Below are 17,131 nucleotides of genomic sequence, written 5' to 3'. Positions count from 1 at the left end.
CTGAAGGTCTCTTCCAACCTGTTCTATTCTGTTCTGTTCTATTCTGCCCTGTCCTGTCCTGTCCTATCCTATCCTATCCTCTGGCAGTGGAGTTGGCCTTAGATGATCTTTCGAGGTCCCTTCCAACTCTTAACATTCTGTGATCATGTGAGTGTAGGAGGAGACCTGCAGGCAGGCTCAGAGGTTTCTCCTCCATTAAGTTTCATTTAAAAACAAGGTACCTTCCATGGAGGTTTGAATCCTGTGTTAGTTCCATCACTGGTAGAGCTGCACTGAACTCTTCTCTGTCGGCATACAAGTGTGACAAGCTAATTACGGGTTGAAAGCTTATTGTGCCTCTCATTTTGCCAACAGCATCATCAGTTGTACTACAGCCAAGAAGACACCACCAGAAAGAACTATGACACGTACAGGTTATACTTGCAGTCCCCACACAGCTACGAAGACCCCTATTTTGATGACCGAGTTCACTTCCCTGCCGCGTCCGATTACACAGCACAGTATGGACTGAAATCCACCACAAACTACGTAGACTTTTATTCCACCAGACGCTCCTCTTACAGAGCAGAACAGTACCCAGGTTCACCTGACTCCTGGGTGTAGCATCAAAGAGGAAAGAACAGCCGTGCGTTTCTCGCCTTGCTTTGAGAAGAAATGGAACGGGCCACGTTTGTTGTTTGGGGTATGAAATGTGAAAGTGAATTAAGAAAAGAAGGAACAAGGAAGATTTTAGGGTTGGTTTGGTTTTTTAACACATTTTTGTTTTCTTTTGAGTGGAGGAATTGTCAGGAAGGTAAGCTTGGCAGGGATGGGTTTTGCTCTGTTTAGGTGTTAGGTAGAGTTTACTTGTAGCTCCTGTAGTCTGGTGAGGGTGTGGGCCACGTGATGAAAGGTTTGAGCATTGAGTGAAAAATGAATTTGGAAGGTGGGTAGGGTCAGAGCAAATTGCAGCTGATTGATTCTTCTTCTTCTTCTTCTTCATTTTTTTTCCTTTCCTTTTCTTTTTTTTTTGGTTTTTTTTTTTTAATGTGAATAAAAGTCTTGTTCTGATAGTTTGTACAGAAACCAAACCAAACACAACACACAATGGATGCCCTCGTTTTACTGCTATTACTCTAGTGTCAAGATTGTATGCTACTGCGTCGTGTAAATTTTCTCTCGTCGGTGTAAATACGGGAATGCCACCTCGGGTTTCCAAGTGCCATCCGTTTGTAGCGCCGTGTTGTCGTTCAGCAGGGAGCTTGAAACATCATCCTCCACCACCACCCACCCCCCCCTCCAAAAGAAACAAAAAAAAATGAAATAAAATAATCCAAGGAAATGTTAGAAATTTTTAAAAGGAGGAGGAGAAACAAAAACAAAAACAAAAATATAAAGACTTTTAACAACAAAAAAAACAACCCAGCCTGACGAGTGTCATTCTGAAGCACAAAGTCCAGCCCGCTATCTCCACACCTCCCATTCCCTGCCTCTTCCATAAGAAGGTCACTGCCATTTTCTATGCACATGGAATACAAATAAATGTGGAAGTCTCATCCATGGAAAGCCGCTCCTGCTTCATTTTGTTTGGTGTCTGACGTTGGGAAATGAACCCCAGGCGGCCTGACTCCACGCTTCTGAGCAGGTCAGGGGATCAAAAACATTTGGGCCATTTCTCCATCTTCCTTGGGTGCATGCACTCGGAGTGTGCCAGGCTGGCAGCCTGATGGCTGTGACTAGGTGCTGCCCTCCCCAGTCTTAGACTGGTGTCTTCACTTGTGATATGGGCAGTCCAAGACCTTCCTGAGCCCCCTCCTGTTTTCCTCCCCTCACTCCTCTTCTTGCTCTCCTGAAGAAAATTCAGATGGTCTTGCTTTCATGGGGTTTATACTCTCCACTTGGGCTACATTCTGCTTTGATTTATTGACAATAAAGCCCTGTGATTATTTTACGTAACTCGCTCACGTCCTCTCCTCATGCTATGCACTCTGTTACCTCAATGCTGACTGTAGCCATGTTCCTTGTTCCCCCTGTGCTTCTCTTCCGTGTTTCACACCCTAGCTGCCTCAGTGAGCAGAGCTGCTGCAGGTGTGGATTAGAAGGCAGGTTGGCCTTGCCTCGGGCTGCTCCAGCCCCTGACTGGGACAGGGGCAAGCAGCACCATGAGTACTCAGGTCTGAGCTGGCAGCTGTGCAGTTCCCCACGGGCTGCAGTGCTGCGTGCTGTGCCGAGCACCACTCTCGTGCAGATGGTGCCTTTTCTTTCCTAGAAGGCTCTACTATTTCTTTTAAGATAGAAAGTAGTTTCTGTTTACTTGACTTTGTTTCTTGTAACAATAATTTCACCGCTGGTCTCTCATCATTGCTCTAACTACCTTCAGTGTCCTGTGCAGAGTAATGCAGGCCAAGGTTGATTATCTGGTGTCTCTGTGACCTACTAAAGGTGGCAAGCCCTGAGCCAAATGTAATGATTTGGCATTTCACTGTCCCAGGAAAAATTAAATTAGCCTCAGATAATAAAGTAACAGTCTGGAGGCTCATCATCTGTTACTGCTTGCCTCTTTGGAGCTGCTAATACTGCTCTAAACCAGGCAGTTGGCATTTCCACAAAGCAGAGGGCTGTGTGGTGGAATGGGTTTGCTGCCCATCTGAGGCAGTTTCATCAAGACTAAAAGCAGCAAGATTTGGACAGCACCCCCAGTTTGGATCTTTCATGCTGTAGAATATATGTGTATATAGTTCATTCTGTTGGTTTTGGTTTTATTGGTCTCCTTATGTATTTTTCCATACTGTCTGGTACTATACCATTAAAACGATCTGTACAGTGCATTTGTTGGTTACCTTCCCTCTGTGCAGTGGCAGGCTGGGAGTGGGGAATGGGCACATTTGCATTTCAAGCTTCTGGGCCTCTTTCAAAGTCAGAAGCAGAAATTTCAGGCAACTGCTCTTTAAAATGCACAGCATTCAGGTTTGTATTCAGACACACTCAGAATGACAAAACTGTTAACTTTTTGAGGACATGGATATCCTTAGGAGAGGGTGACGCTGGCTTGGAAGTCAACTAGTAAAGAGTGCCCTGGGAAAGGCACTGCTTTGCTTCCACCTTTCTGATAACTGCAAGTGTGGTGATGTGCAGGCCATGCAGCCTGCCTGGTCCCATGGCATAGAAGGTGCTATGCAAGCAGCACCATCCTGCCACAGTGCCAGAGGGACAAACTGGCTGGCTGCACATTGTAGGGACAACTTGTCCTGCTCTGGGGACCAACACACCAAGCTGAAGGCTGTTCTTCGAATAGCGTGAAGCTGTCCTGGTGCTGCAGAGGGGTGCAAGCTGTGCACTTTACACAGCCCGTGTGTTAGGAGGTTTGGACATGTTGGGAAGCTCCCTTCAGGTTTAGCTACAGACTCTCCTTTCCTCTGCTTCATGACCGCCATCTAGTGGCACTTTCTACAGTTACAGTTACGAGGCAAATGCTTCTCTTTCCCTGTCAACGCAGTGCAGGCAAATCACTTCCTGAACTTTCCAAGCAGCATCTAAAGAAGATCATAAGAAGGATGTGCTTCCCCCAGGCTTCTCTTTCCACAGTCTGCAACTAATGGATAAGGATAACAACAAAAACCGTGTGTCTGCCTTCAACTAACTGGTCTCCTCCATGCTTTAGCTACGTAACAATAATGTTCTGGTACAGACAGACAATAAAATCCCAGGATAGAGGAAAATAATTTTAAGGCATGTTATTTTAATGTGCTGAGACACACAAAACCATCCACTCCACTGGTGAGGGCTGTGTCTGTCCAAGCAGATAAGCTCTAATGGGGCCTTGACTGCGAGCTGAAAGCACCATGGAGAGGAATCACCACAACTTTCCAGACTGTGTCAATAACAAAGCACCTAAATCACAGCTTTGTCACAGTGTTGGCCAAGAGCTAGGCTGCTGGGGGAGAAGGAGCGTTAGGAGTGAAGAGGTTTGCTGTTGTGTGCTTCAGCTTCTGGGACCCAGTCCTGCAGACAATCTCTAGTAGTGACCAGCAAGCACATAAGAAAAAGAAACTTCTGACACCTGCCAGGGTGACAAGATTCTGACTCTGGTTCCTTGCTGTGAGTAGGTGCAGAGAAAACAAGTATTGTATTGCCCTAAGGACAAGCTCCCAGACTGCTCAGCTCTGGTATGAGCAGGGTACTGTACCCAAGGCCATGTGAATTAACTGGGGAAAAAATAAATCAGTATTTCTCTGCTGAGGCAGACTAACATCATCATGAAAATCCCTCACCACTGAACAAATACTTCAGGAAAAGGTGGGTTTGTTGTTGTTGCCTCTTGTTCTGATCATTTTACCTGAAGGAATTTCTTTCCCCAATCAAAACTGTCATTGTCCATTCCAAGCTACATTCTTGTTAGCAGAGACACGCAGCACTATGAACTTGAATATTGCAAAGTAAGTTGCTTTTCTAGGGAGGAAATTGCTGCATTTCAAAGCTATTTCCTGCCCCACAGATACAGAACTAAAACATCAAACAGATCTGGTTCAGACTGGATGTACTTCACCTTTTGCTGCTCTAAAATTCCAAGCCAACAGCAGTCACCCAACAGGTAGCTGTCTTGCTCTAAACCTCTGCTGGGTTTATACCCCACGTTCTCTTCAACTTGTTCTACTTCACTTTCCCCTTCTGTTGATTCCACTTAACCATTCACATTCTCTTTCTCCTTTCATTTTTACCTGGTGACATCCAAGAATAAACCAATCCCAAATACCTCATGGGACAAAGGATTTGTTTTCTGCTTCTGTGTTTTGCTTTCAGAGTCTCTAAAAGAGCTAATTTTTCTCTGACAAATGCATGGGCACAGCAAAGCAGAACCTGTTAACAGCATTCCAGAAACAACCCTTTGTGTTATTTGGCAAAAATCCACAGGCAGGATTCAGAAAGTCTGACTTAGTTCACAGTAGAGTTGGTTTAGGATTAAGTATTAATCACACAAAACACTTCATAGGTAGAATGAAAAGACATCAGTTACCCCTGCCTTTGAAACCAGGTGCTTCGTTGTTTGCAGCAAGTGCTTCTCTTCACCTCTTGCAGGGTATTCCTGTAGCCAGGCTGCCTAGGAATTGATCTGAAGCAGGACCATCAGCTTCAGGAAAAGTAGCCAGCTGCTGAGATGTCTCCATCGATGACAGTACTGAAACAGAACATGCCACACTTCACTGACACTCTGTCACCAAGTTCTTGGGTTCACATTTAGGAAGGAAAATAACTACAATGAACTATAAAGGGGAAGTGATGTAAAATCACACATGGGAAATCTGCTCGGGCCATCCAGTGCTGGGTGCCCAAGCTGCCACAGCTGTTCAAAGAGCACATGAAATTCAGGCAGGATTTTCTGAATGACAAAGCTAGATCTTTTGGCTGAAGTAAAGCAGCTCCATGGAAAAAAGACCTTGGAGTCCTAGTGGACAGCAAGCTCTCCATGGGACAGCAATGTGCCCTTGTGGCCCAGAGAGCCAATGGGATCCTGGGGTGCATCAAGAAGAGTGTGTACAGCAGGTCTAGGGAGGTTCTTCTCCCCCTCTACTCTGCCCAGGTGAGACCCCACCTGGAGTACTGTGCCCAGTTTTGGGCTTCCCAGTTCAAGAGAGACAGAGACCTGCTGGAGAGAATCCAACAGAGAGCCACAAGGATGATTAGGGGACTTAAGCATCTCCCATGAAGAGAGACTGAGAAATCTGGGGCTGTTTAGTTTTGAGAAAAGACTGAGAGGGGATCTGATCAGTGTGGATAAATATCTGAGAAGTGGGTGTCAAGTGGAGGGGGCCAAGCTCTTTTTATTGGTGCACACTAATAAGACAAGAAACAACAAGTACAGGCCTGAACATGGAAGATTTCACCTCAACATAAGGAGAAACTGCTTTACAGTGAGGGTGATGGAGCACTGGAACAGGCTGCCCAGAGAGGTTGTGGAGCCTCCTTCTCTGGAGACTTTCAAACCCACCTGGATGCATTCCTGTGCAGACTACCCTAAGTGATCCTGCTTTGGCAGGGGGGTTGGACTCAATGACCTTTGGAGGTCCCTCCCAACCTTTACTGTACTGTCATACTGTGAAATATTTGGCAATTTCCAATTATAAATTATTTAAAGAGTATAAAATTATGATAGATGGATATCTTTGATAAACTATGTGAAACTTTTATAAAGGTTAAGTAGTGTAACTCTGGAGAAGAGGAGGCTCAGGGGAGACCTTATTGCTGTCTACAACTACCTGAAGGGTGGTTGTAGCCAGGAGGGGGTTGGTCTCTTCTCCCAGGCAACCAGCACCAGAATGAGAAGACACAGTCTCAAGCTGCATCAGGGGAGGTTTAGGCTCGAGGTGAGGAGAAAGTTCTTCACAGGGAGAGTTGTTAGCTGTTGATATGGGCTGCCCAGGGAGGTGGTGGAGTTGCCGTCCCTGGAGGTGTTCAAGAGGGGATTGGACGTGGCACTTGGTGCCATGGTTTTAGTAGTCATGAGGTGCTGGGTGACAGGTTGGACTTGATGATCTCTGAGGTCTTTTCCAACCTTGTTGCTTCTATGATTATAATGCATTAGGAAATTTAGAAGGGTTTGTTAAAGGCTGCATGGTTGTATTTTTAAGTGTGACAGTTGGTCTTAACAGGGCTGGAAACAAAGTGTGGTTTTGAAACTGCTTTGGACATGTATGGTTCATGATGGAGAGGAAGTATCTGTATCTAGCAGCTAGCAAGCTGGCCTTGATTTCGGAGTACAAGGAACTCAGCGGCGTGCTGCAGGTACTGTGCATCCAAAGTACTTAACCTGAAACGGCCCATGACCATCAGGGGCTCTTTCTCACGCTTGTGTCACTGCTCCCTTTCTGCACTGCTGCCCACACTTCATTACTAAGTTTTCTCCTTTAAGCAGGGCAGGCAATAATGAATATTCAGGTGGGTTTGTACACAGGGAGGCTGCTTCTGTCAGTCAAGGGTTGCAGGCTTTGCTGCTGGTGAGTTAGCTCACAGTTAGGCTTTCAAAAGGGAAGCGTGATCTTCTCGGTTGAACACACTGCTGCTCAGCAACGAAAGCAATGATGACATTAAATGAACAAAACAAGAGGGAAAAAATCGAGACTCATGCAAGCGAGGAAAATAAGTGAAATACCACGGCGAGTAAAATGGGCTGAAAGAAACTGTGAGTCTGTTAATAGCCACTTTAGAAAGTCTATGACGAGCAGCCACGGCAAAAGAAAGAAAAAGGAACCCGACAGGGCGAGCTGGCCGAGGGCTGGCGACGCTCCCCCGAGCGAGGTGAGACAGCAGCCTGTCTAACGCTAACCCCTCACAGGTTCGTTTTCTTCCTCCCGTCACCCCCTCCCTCCTCCTCCCCCGACTCACACGGTGCCCTCACGCCGTGGCGCCCCAGCCAGTCCCGCGCTGCCAGCCCAGCCGGGAGCTCACCGCGGCGTTAACCGGTCAGGGCTGAACGGCCGCTCAGTCGCTGCCGCCTCCGCCCCGGGCGCCGCTCCCAGGGGCTCCTTCCCGGCGCCCCCTGCTCTGCCCGGATCTCCCTGCTCTGCCCGGTCAGCACCCAGCCAGTCAGCCAGCCGCTGCTCCCGGGCGCTCCCCGCGGCCCCCGGAGCCCTCCCGCTCCTTCCCCGCCCCTCGCGGTTCCCTCCCTCCCTCCTCTCCGCCCTCACGGGAGCCGCTCCCGCCCTGCCCCGCGCCCCGCCTCGCGCCCCCAAAGGCGCTGCCGCGTGCCCGTCCCGCCGCACTATGGCCCACCGACGGCGCGTACCGGCGCTCCCGCCTCTGGGCAGACGCCCCGCTGCAGGCAGGACCGGGGCCGCCACGGGCAGCCCGCGCAGCCCGCGCAGCCCCGCTGCAGGTAGGGCTGGGACCGGGACCGGGGCCACCTGGGCTCCCTGCGCGGGAGGTGACAGCGGGAGGGATGTACTCCTCAGTGTGGGTGGGCTTAAGGAAGCCGGTGCCCCGTACAGCCTGGCCCCACGGGCAGCCCACGGGTCTCCGGGGTTTAGGGCCACCGACACCGACCGTCCCCAGCAAATGCGTAGCCCCGGGACGGACCGCGCTGCTTCGCTTCAACAGGCGCTCCCGCACCTGCGGCTCCGAGCCCGCCCTTCCTGGGGGCCTGTGGAGGGGCGGCAAGGGTCGGGAGAACAGGGCAGGGGGGACCCACCGGCCGAGCTGCCCTGTCTCGTACTCCTGCCGGGCTGGCGGTGCCTGGGGCCGGACCCTCTGCCGCGGCAGTGCTCGGGCAGCTCCGTGCCGCCGTCGCTCGCCCCGGTACGGGCAGGAGGAGCCCGTTGTGCTCGGCCCTTTCCTGGGCATCTGAAAAGCCGCACCTCGGGCCTCACAGCGTAACCTGAAAGCCTTTTTCTTCTGTTTCCCTTCTCTCGCAGTCCTTTAGCTGAGCGAAGGGAGTCTTGGAGCGCGGGCTGAGGAGGGTTCACAGGGTGGCGTTGCATAGTACCGAGCCTTGACCCGCTCTGCGCAATGTATAGCGGTGTAGTACTGAGTGTAGTACCCGGGCTTGCTCCTGGAGACCTTGCGAATGCAGGCAGGCAGCCAGCAGCTCCTGTTTGCCCATTTGCAAGCTGTGGAGCTGGTGTCCCAAAGCAAGGAGCCGGCGCTAGCGCTTGGGCTGTTTCCTGCCGTGCCGGGCACACGCACGGCTGCTGGAGATTGGCCCTTTGGAATAGGAGCCGTTTTCCTCGCGTGTCCCTAGCCCACTCCTGGATTTCTGCGTGTTGCGGGGATGGTTGGGCTGCATCTGAAAGGGCTTGGAACCCGCCGCAGCCAACGGACCTGGTGCAGTGCTGTTTTATTCTTAACTTGCCTGGCAGTGAATGTGTCTTGGTGAGGCTTATCTGTCGCTGCGGCAGAGGTGACCAGCTCTGGCAAGGGAGGAGAGATGGCAACAATAAGTCGTTTCAACTTAGTTTTGGTAACAACTTAGTTGTTTGAACTTTCCTCCCCTTGGTCACCAAAGCAGGCTAGAGGTGGACACCTTTAATCCAACCAGGTGCCTGTAAGACCTCAACAGAGCTCAGGACTTTGGGGTTTGCTTCAGGCTTTTGAATTCTCTGTTCTGTTGGGATTTCTTTTTGGGGGGCTGAAGGGGGATGTGCCTCCTTACTTTCTTTACATATAGATGGTGTTTTAAATATGGAAATGAATAAAGCTCTTGGCACATAGAAGAATTCCAAAATGTAACTGCTTGTTGAAACGACAGCATCCTAATTGCTTTGGAAACAAAACTAAACCAAACACAAACCCAAGGATCAAACAAACAAAAAAAACCAAGCCAAAACTACTAAGTGAAAAACCCAAACCAAAACAGCTTTCTGGTGCATTCCAGAAGCATCCAGGTTTAACTCTTCTACTGCCATGGGTGTGTATGAGCAGGTTTGGCAGCCACTACTAGCAGCTGTTTCCTAGTCAGTGAAAATGCTAAAGTAGGTTCTTCATTGTTGCTAATAATTATAAATAACTTTCTTCCATGGGCTTGTTGGTGGAACACACAATTCCTGATTGGCCACTTAGAGAAGTGGTCTCATTGTGGGGTATCTCTCCTTCCTGGCCACCCTCCCAATGCAGTTTGAAAAGTGCTCTGCTGTCACCTCTCAAAATCATGAGAAATGCACACTAAGCTTATTTCTTACTCTCACCATTTCCAAACTCAGAATGCCCTCATGAAGAGGGAGAAAGTATTTCTTTCAACAGGATGTCTTAGGTAACTTCAGACGGCCTCTGTTCAGGATGGCATGTTTCTGACACGCCTCAGAACTTAAATTGTTATTGTTAGGTCGTCTGTAGCTTAATTGGAACTCATTGGGCTTGTGATTGGCAGATACCTTAATCAAATGTAATTAAACATGTCAGAACCCAAGTACAAGATGAGTGTGCAGCTGGGTCATATCTGCACTGCTAGGTTTGTTTTGGAATACACTGATGACACTTTTACTGCTCTTGGTGACATTGTTCCACAACCTGACAGTGTTTACAAGTTAGTTTTCTTTCTTTGCTTTCCAGAATCTTAAATGGGAACTATTACATCTGAGATTAACATAACAAGGTGTTAAGATTTAATATAGCTAGCAGGGACCAAAAGCCTTTCTGACTCCTTGATCACGGTGCTTGGAGGCTGCTTTGAGTGTGCCATGGTAGAGAAGCTTTAAAGTGTTTGTTGGATGTCTCTGGCTGACTGCTCTGTGTGTGTGTGTTTAAAAGGGAAGCACAGAGTTAAATATGGAGAGATGATTTCTTGTTAACAGTTGTCTACGTGTTGGGGTTTCTTTAATTCTCTAAGTGTACACAATGTAGTATGTAATTCTGTATCTATTTTTACTTACATTGGTGGTGGGTTTGTTTGTTTACTTGCAGCCAAAGCTGGAGGTATCAGAGTGCCTAAAAAGCAAGAAAACAGACCCCTTGAGAAAAATGCTAAACCCCCAGGAAAAGACAAGAGAAGGTACTGCACTACAGGGCTTGTTCCTTCCTGCTCCATAGTTAAGAGTTCAGTAATGAGGTCATGCTCCCCTTTTTCGACAAAAACGTCCCCTTTAGGGGGCTGCAGTTCTCTTGGGGCATATCTAGAACTGCACAGTTATTGTTGGATACCTAACTCCCCTCCATTGTTGTGACTACAGACACCAGTCAGCGCACTGATAAGGGTTTGTTCAAAGGAGCCTGATCCAGTGATTTGCTCTTGGAAGAAAGCTGCTGTCTCCAGATAGCTGTGACCTTGCTGCGCAAGGAAGCGGTGCACATCTCCTCCATGGGATGATTGGGAGATTTGTGACGAAATGAAAGACTGAATTTTAGCCTGCTGTCAGCTAAAAGTGGTACCTTGCACTACAAATTCTCGCTTGGCAAGCTGGTGTTGTTAAAGAAAATGCTTCCTGAAAGCAGAAGGGGGGACTTTTTTTTTCCCATGGGTCCCAACTGGAGTCAAGAAAATTAAGTCAGATTTTGTAGTTATCAGTGCTTAGCTTCCTTGAAGCTGCTCCACAGTGGACAAAAAAATAAAAAGTAATCCCATTGTAAGAAATTTGATGTTTTATAGAGAGATTTCTGCACAAAACTACATCTAATTAAAATGGCCTGCCACACAGACTCTGCAGTGCTCCATCCTGAAGCAGCAGGAGGGTTGGTGGGGTTGGGTTTTTTTATGATGTGATTAAAGGATTTAGCTCCAAACCCTAAATTTATGTTACAAAATGCTTTGTGCTGCCTGTGCAGTGGCAGTGACGGTGTTCCTGTGAGAGGGAAGGGCTAATCGTCTTTGCTTTGCTTTGCAGTGCTATTGCCAGTTTGGCAAAACATCGCAACGTGGATGTCTTGCTTGCAGAAGTGCTGAGCAAGGTAGGTGCCTCTGGAGAACAAGGTACCTGTTGGCCAGGGCCTCTCCAGGAAGCTAAACATTAAGAAACTTCACTTTTTTCTTTTTTTTTTAAAAAACACATTTGTTACAGTATCACAGAATCACCAAGGTTGGAAGAGACCTCAAAGATCATCAGGTCTAACCTATCACCCAACACCTCGTGACTAGACCATGGCACCAAGTGCCATGTGCAATCCCCTCTTGAACACATCCAGGGATGGTGACTCCACCACCTCCCTGGGCAGCACATCCCACTGGTGAATGATTCTCTCGGTGAAGAACTTTCTCCTCACCTCAAGCCCAAACCTCCCCTGGCACAGCTTGAGACTGTGTCCTCTTGTTCTGGTGCTGGTTGCCTGGGAGAAGAGACCAACCCCCCACCTGGCTACAACCTCCCTTCAGGTAGTTGTAGACAGCAATGAGGTCTCTTCTGAGCCTCCTCTTCTCCAGGTTAAACAACCGCAGCTCCCTCAGCCTCTCCTCACAGGGCTGTGCTCAAGGCCTCTCCCCAGCCTCATTGCCCTTCTCTGGACACACTCAAGCTTCTCAATGCCCTTATTAAACTGAGGGGCCTCAAGGTGTGACCTAACCAGTGCTGAGTACAGGGCACAACGATTTCCCTGCTCCTGCTGACCCCACTATTCTTGATGCAGGCCAGGATGCCATTTGCCTTCTTGGCCACCTGGGCACACTGCTGGCTCATGTTTAGGTGGCTGTCAATAGGTACCCCCAGGTCCCTCTCTGCCTGGCTGCTCTCCAGCCACTCTGACCCCAGCCTGTAGCACTGCATGGGGTTGTTGTGGCTGAAGTGCAGCACCCGGAACTTGGACTTGTTGAATGCCATCCTGTTGGACTCTGCCCATCTGTCCAGTCAGTTGAGGTCCCTCTGCAGAGCCCTTCTGCCCTCTAACAGATCAACCTGTAGGTTTGCCATCTATTTCTTTAGCAATTGATGGCTAACATGCTAGATGGCTAATAAGTGAGAAGCCTTCCCTCCTTTACCTTGATTCCTTTCCTTCTTAGCACTAAGTAGTTCTAGCATGGTTGTATCTGCCTGTTACAGACAAGCACAGCAAGGTATGAAGGAAAGTGTGTCCTTGTTTTCAAGTGCCATGTTGGCTCAGATTTGTGCAGTCAGGGAAGAGTTGACAGTGTGGCAGAGCTGGGATGGCAACCCAGCAGAAAACCTTGTTCTTTATCATAGAAACAATAAGGTTGGAAAAGACCTCAAAGATCATCAAGTCCAACCTGTCACCCAACACCTCATGACTACTAAACCACGGCTTCAAGTGCCACATCCAATCCCTTTTTGAACACCTCCAGGGATGGCGACTCCACCACCTCTCTGGGCAGCACATTCCAATGGCTAACAACTCTCTGGGAAGAACTTTCTCCTCACCTTGAGCCTAAACTTCCCCTGGTGCAGTTTGAGACTGTGTTCTCTTGTTCTAGTTATCCTGTTGTAGAAATGGCTTCAACTTATGTAAGGGTCCAACTGGCAGAGTGAGAAGATGGCTTCCTGAAGGAGGTGGGCAGTGTCAGTGACAAGCACTCAGCTCATGTCACACCACTGCAAGTGAGTCCCAGGACAGCAGGCACAGGCAGCTCTCTTTAAATTCCCATGCTAATCTGAAGATCCAACAGCTATCACCTATTTTTTCATACACTTGCAGTCTTCAGATTCTGAAGCACATAAAAGTTCCTCATCCACAGAGCTTGGCAAAAATTACCAGTTGCAACATTTCGATGTAAGCCTTTCATCAACATGTCTGATTATAGCCTTAGTATGTAGGTCTTGCATTTTTGCTTAGGCTTGTTTCTTAAGAATAGAGTTAACCAGGTTGGAAAAGACCTTTGAGATCATAGAGTCCAAACTATCATCCAACAGCATCTAATCAACTAAACCATGGCACCAAGCACCCCATCCAGTCTCTTCCTAAACACCTCCAGTGATGGTGACTCCACCACCTCCCTGGGCAGCACATCCCAATGGCCAATCTCTCTTTCAATGAAGAACTTCTTCCTAACATCCAGCCTAAACCTCCCCTGGCACAGCTTGAGACTGTGTCCTCTTGTTCTGGTGCTGGCTGCCTGGCAGAAGAGACCAACCCCCACCTGGCTACAACCTCCCTTCAGGTAGCTGTAGAGAGCAATAAGGTCTCCCCTGAGCCTCCTTTTTTTCTCCAGGCTAAGCAACCCCAGCTCCCTCAGCCTCTCCTCACAGAGCTGTGCTCCAAACCCCTCTCCAGTTTTGTTGTCCTCTGGACACCTTCCAGCAACTCAACATCTTTTCTAAACTGAGGGGCCTAGAACTGGACACAGTACTCAAGGTGTGGCCTAACCAGTAGGTACAGCTCACCCTGTTTCTCTTCCACTTGTCCCCATCTTCTCTCTTCTGACCTATCATTTTCTTCTGTGGGTTTCCAGAATCTCATGCATGAAGCTTCCTGAGTACTTTAGGGAGTGATAGTTAAGACACTGTAATGATGGTGATTTGAATCTGGGAAAATAAAAACTTGAAGCATCTTGCTCTGCCTTCCTTGACAGCTCATTCTGTGAGCTGCAGGGAAAAACCTAACCAAATAGTTCATTGAACATACTCAGGCTAATAGAACTTTTCATTATATTTTCAGCTTTCAGTGTGCAGTCCCCGAGTTTTATGTACTGATAATATGAAGTTGTTGTGCAGTTAGGTTTTACCCTTGTCTTTAAACCACTTTCACATGATGGAATTTAGGGGGAGACTAGCAGAAAGGCTGTATTCTATCACACCTCTTTCTCTCCCCTTTAATGTTACAGATGAACCACAAAGTTCATGCAGCAGCATTACAGGTGGCTCACCAAAAGCCTCAGCCTGCCTTGGAGAAGTTCACACTGCCTAAAAGAATTTACATTATTCAACAGCCACGGAGGTGTTAAGATACTTGTTGGAATACTCTGTTTACTTAAAAGTGAGTTTCTGTTCTGAGGAGCACTTAGCACACTGGTAAAATGATCACAAGCTGCATGCCTTGTGTCTTACTGGAATTCTGTTACTGGCAATAAAATACTTTCTAAAAGTTACTGAATTTACTGGGGGTTAATTTTAGTACAGGGGCTCCTGTCTAGCCTTGGGTTGCTGGTGCACAGCTCTGACTCGGTGTCAAGAAGTACAACAGCTTCACTCTGCTGTGAATTTTGACTGAAGCACTGGAAACTGTCAACCCTCTTTCCTTTTTCATTTTCTTCCTTTAATTCAATGATAAAAGCTGGAGCATGATCCTAAGAAAGCAGGTCACAACTGAAAGGCATGCATTTTGCTTTAATCTGGGCTGAGGTGTTCCATGCTGAGTGTATGCCTTGGGCTTACTGCACTAGAAGAAGCTTCAGAAGGTACTGGGAAAGATTTCCACTCAGTAGAAAATATTCCACCCCCCCACCTTGTCTTCCTTTCTGTAAGGAAATCCATCTGCTCTGCAGAGATTCCTCTGCTGGGATCCAGGGAGTAGCGAGAACCAAGTGTATTCTGTCTGTGTGACCCCTTTGGCACTGAGGTAGGAGAGGGCAGGAAGCACCTGACTGGGATAAGAGGGCAGATGTGAGAAAGAAGTCAGGGTACAGAGACTGCAGCCAGTCAAACATAGAGTTTAGGATGGGTAGTAAGGGAAATGAGGCTGAGCTGGTAGTAACAGGGTCTTGAGGGGTCAGGCTTAGTAATGGGGAGGAGCAATTGTACACACAAGGGCAGGAAATATCTATTCCTCAGTCTTGCCTGCTTCTACTTGTTAGTGAAGACAACAGAAACAGATGTTCCTGCTCAGTCCATAGGTTAATGCTCCTACTGTCAGTAGTTCCTTGGCTAGCTCAGCTGACTTCTTGCTCTGAATTTAATTCTGCTGGGACCACTCTTTTTCAGGTAGGGATTGCAGAGGCCACTAAAGTTGTAGCCAAGGAATTCACATTGACTTAATGTAACAGCTGATGCTCAAAAAAAGTCAGTGAGGCTTCTTTTTATAGTGTGCTTTCCACAAGGGAAATCTATGAATGTGTAGGAAACTCCCTCTTAAACAGGGATTCCAGGTGGGTTATCCACAGTTAGTGCTACCATGTAACATGAATGTCTGCTTCATTTCACCCCTCCATACATGTTGATTCCATCCCACTTACATGTTGATTAACGATGAAAGGATGATCACAGGAGCTGCTGATTAGCACTATGTGCAATAAGTAATTTGGTTACACCTCAGATAAGGAGGAAGAATTCAATCCTGCTTCTATGGAGAAGTCTGGGGTTTCTCCCATGTTCCTTAACTGAGTGGTAGTTACCTGTGAAATATTTCTGTTTTCCAGGACAAAACTAGCAATGTACTTTATGGATATTTAAGCTGAGTTAGAGATGGACCACAGCTAGATTCACACAATCACAGAATGTTAGGGGTTAGAAGAGACCTCAAAAGGTCATCCAGTCCATCCCTGACAGAACAGGATCACTAGAGTAGGTCACAGGGGAATGCACTCACATGGATTTTGAATGTCTCTGGAGAAGGAGACTCCACAACTTCTTTGGGAAGTCTGTTCCAGGGCTCTGTCATCCTCGGTGAAGAAGTTTTCCCTTATTATCACATGGAACTTCTGATGCTCCAGCTTGCACACATTGCCCCTTGTCCCATCTTTGGACATCACCACCAAGAGCCCAAGTCTGTCCTCCTGATGCTTGTTTTCCCCATCCTTATAAACATGAATGAGGTCACCCCTCAGTCTCCTCCAAGCTAAGGAGACCTAGCTTGCTCAGCCTTTCCTTACAGGGGAGATATTCCACTCCCTCATCTTTGTGGCCCTGCACTAGACACTTTCAAGAAGTTCCCTGAGGTCCTTCTTGAACTGACGTGCCCCGAACTGGACACAATATTCTGGATGTGGCTTCAGCAGGACAGAATAGAGGGTCAGGAGAACATCTCTTGACCTATTAACCACACCCCTTCTAATACACCCCAGAATGCCATTAGCCACCTTGGCCACAAGGGCACATTGCTGGCTCATGGAAATCCTTCTGTCCACCAGGACCCCTAAGTCCCTTTCCCCTATGCTGATTTTTAAGAGGCCAGTCCCCAATCTATACTGGTCCACAGGGTTGTTCTTTCCCAGGTGCAAGACCCTACACTTGTCCTTGTATTTCATTCAATTTCTCCCTGCTCAACTCCCCAGCCTCTCCACTTCTTGCTGAATGACAGCACAGCCTTCAGGTGTGTCAGCCACTCCTCCCACTTTGGTGTCATCAGCAAACTTGCTGACAGTGCCCTTGGTGCCCTTATCCAGGTTGTTGATGAATGTATGAATAGTACTGGTCCCACTGCCAGTCCCTGAGGGACTTCACTAGATACAGGCTTCTAACTAGACTCGGTCCTATTGACCACATGCACCTCACTACCCAATCATCAGGACCACACTGCCTCAGTTTAGCTGCAAGGATGCTGTGGGAGACAGTGCCAAAATACTTTCCTGAGGTCAAGATAAATCACATCCACTGGTTCAGATCAATGTAACATATTGGTAAATGGTTATGCCCCAGGTTCTGTGTGATGGCTTCAGGAACAGAGAGGTGTTTTCCTGGACTTCTCTGCACAGGTGAATTTCTTCATGGGCAAGGGAATGTCCCTGCCTTTAAGCTCTTGACACTCCCAGGCTGTGTGGTGCTTGACAGCTGCTTGGGAATTTGGCATGGACTGCTCTGGAATGAGCTCTAGGATCTGCTTTCAGGGTACAGACTGAGGTCTGTGTTGTGAG

The 17,131-nt window shown here is 47.9% G+C and overlaps 2 protein-coding genes across 5 annotated transcripts in view; both read left to right on the top strand.

Annotated features, from left to right (window-relative positions):
* The window catches only part of PKP4 (plakophilin 4), a 98,320-nt gene extending 96,775 nt beyond the window's left edge, over positions 1–1,545 (top strand). For all 4 annotated transcript variants that reach the window (XM_068139188.1, XM_068139187.1, XM_068139186.1 and 1 more), the window contains exon 22: positions 355–1,545. In XM_068139188.1, coding sequence (XP_067995289.1) covers positions 355–603 — 249 coding nt within the window. In that variant the 3' untranslated portion in view covers positions 604–1,545. The remainder of the gene's footprint in view (positions 1–354) is intronic.
* A 6,115-nt stretch (positions 1,546–7,660) lies between these two features.
* Positions 7,661–14,431, top strand: DAPL1 (death associated protein like 1). The gene is made up of 4 exons (XM_068137825.1): positions 7,661–7,849; positions 10,369–10,456; positions 11,286–11,349; positions 14,168–14,431. The coding sequence occupies exons 1-4, from the start codon at positions 7,738–7,740 to the stop codon at positions 14,285–14,287; spliced, it is 384 nt and encodes a 127-aa protein (XP_067993926.1). The 5' UTR covers positions 7,661–7,737; the 3' UTR covers positions 14,288–14,431.
* The last annotated feature ends 2,700 nt before the right edge of the window (positions 14,432–17,131 follow it).

Source organism: Melanerpes formicivorus, unplaced genomic scaffold (genome assembly GCF_026170545.1).
Source record: "Melanerpes formicivorus ecotype bairdi unplaced genomic scaffold, bMelFor1.0.p_v2 SCAF_5, whole genome shotgun sequence".
Lineage (NCBI taxonomy): Eukaryota > Metazoa > Chordata > Aves > Piciformes > Picidae > Melanerpes > Melanerpes formicivorus.
This window is presented reverse-complemented; position numbering and strand designations above follow the sequence as displayed.

What these genes read in the sequence shown, in the direction of transcription:
- DAPL1 (XM_068137825.1), top strand. Translation starts at nt 7,738, where the DNA reads ATGGCCCACCGACGGCGCGTACCGGCGCTCCCGCCTCTGGGCAGACGC. An exon ending in CCCGCGCAGCCCCGCTGCAG is followed by an intron (nt 7,850 to 10,368) that starts GTAGGGCTGGGA and finishes GTTTACTTGCAG; the next exon opens with CCAAAGCTGGAGGTATCAGA. An exon ending in CCAGGAAAAGACAAGAGAAG is followed by an intron (nt 10,457 to 11,285) that starts GTACTGCACTAC and finishes TTTGCTTTGCAG; the next exon opens with TGCTATTGCCAGTTTGGCAA.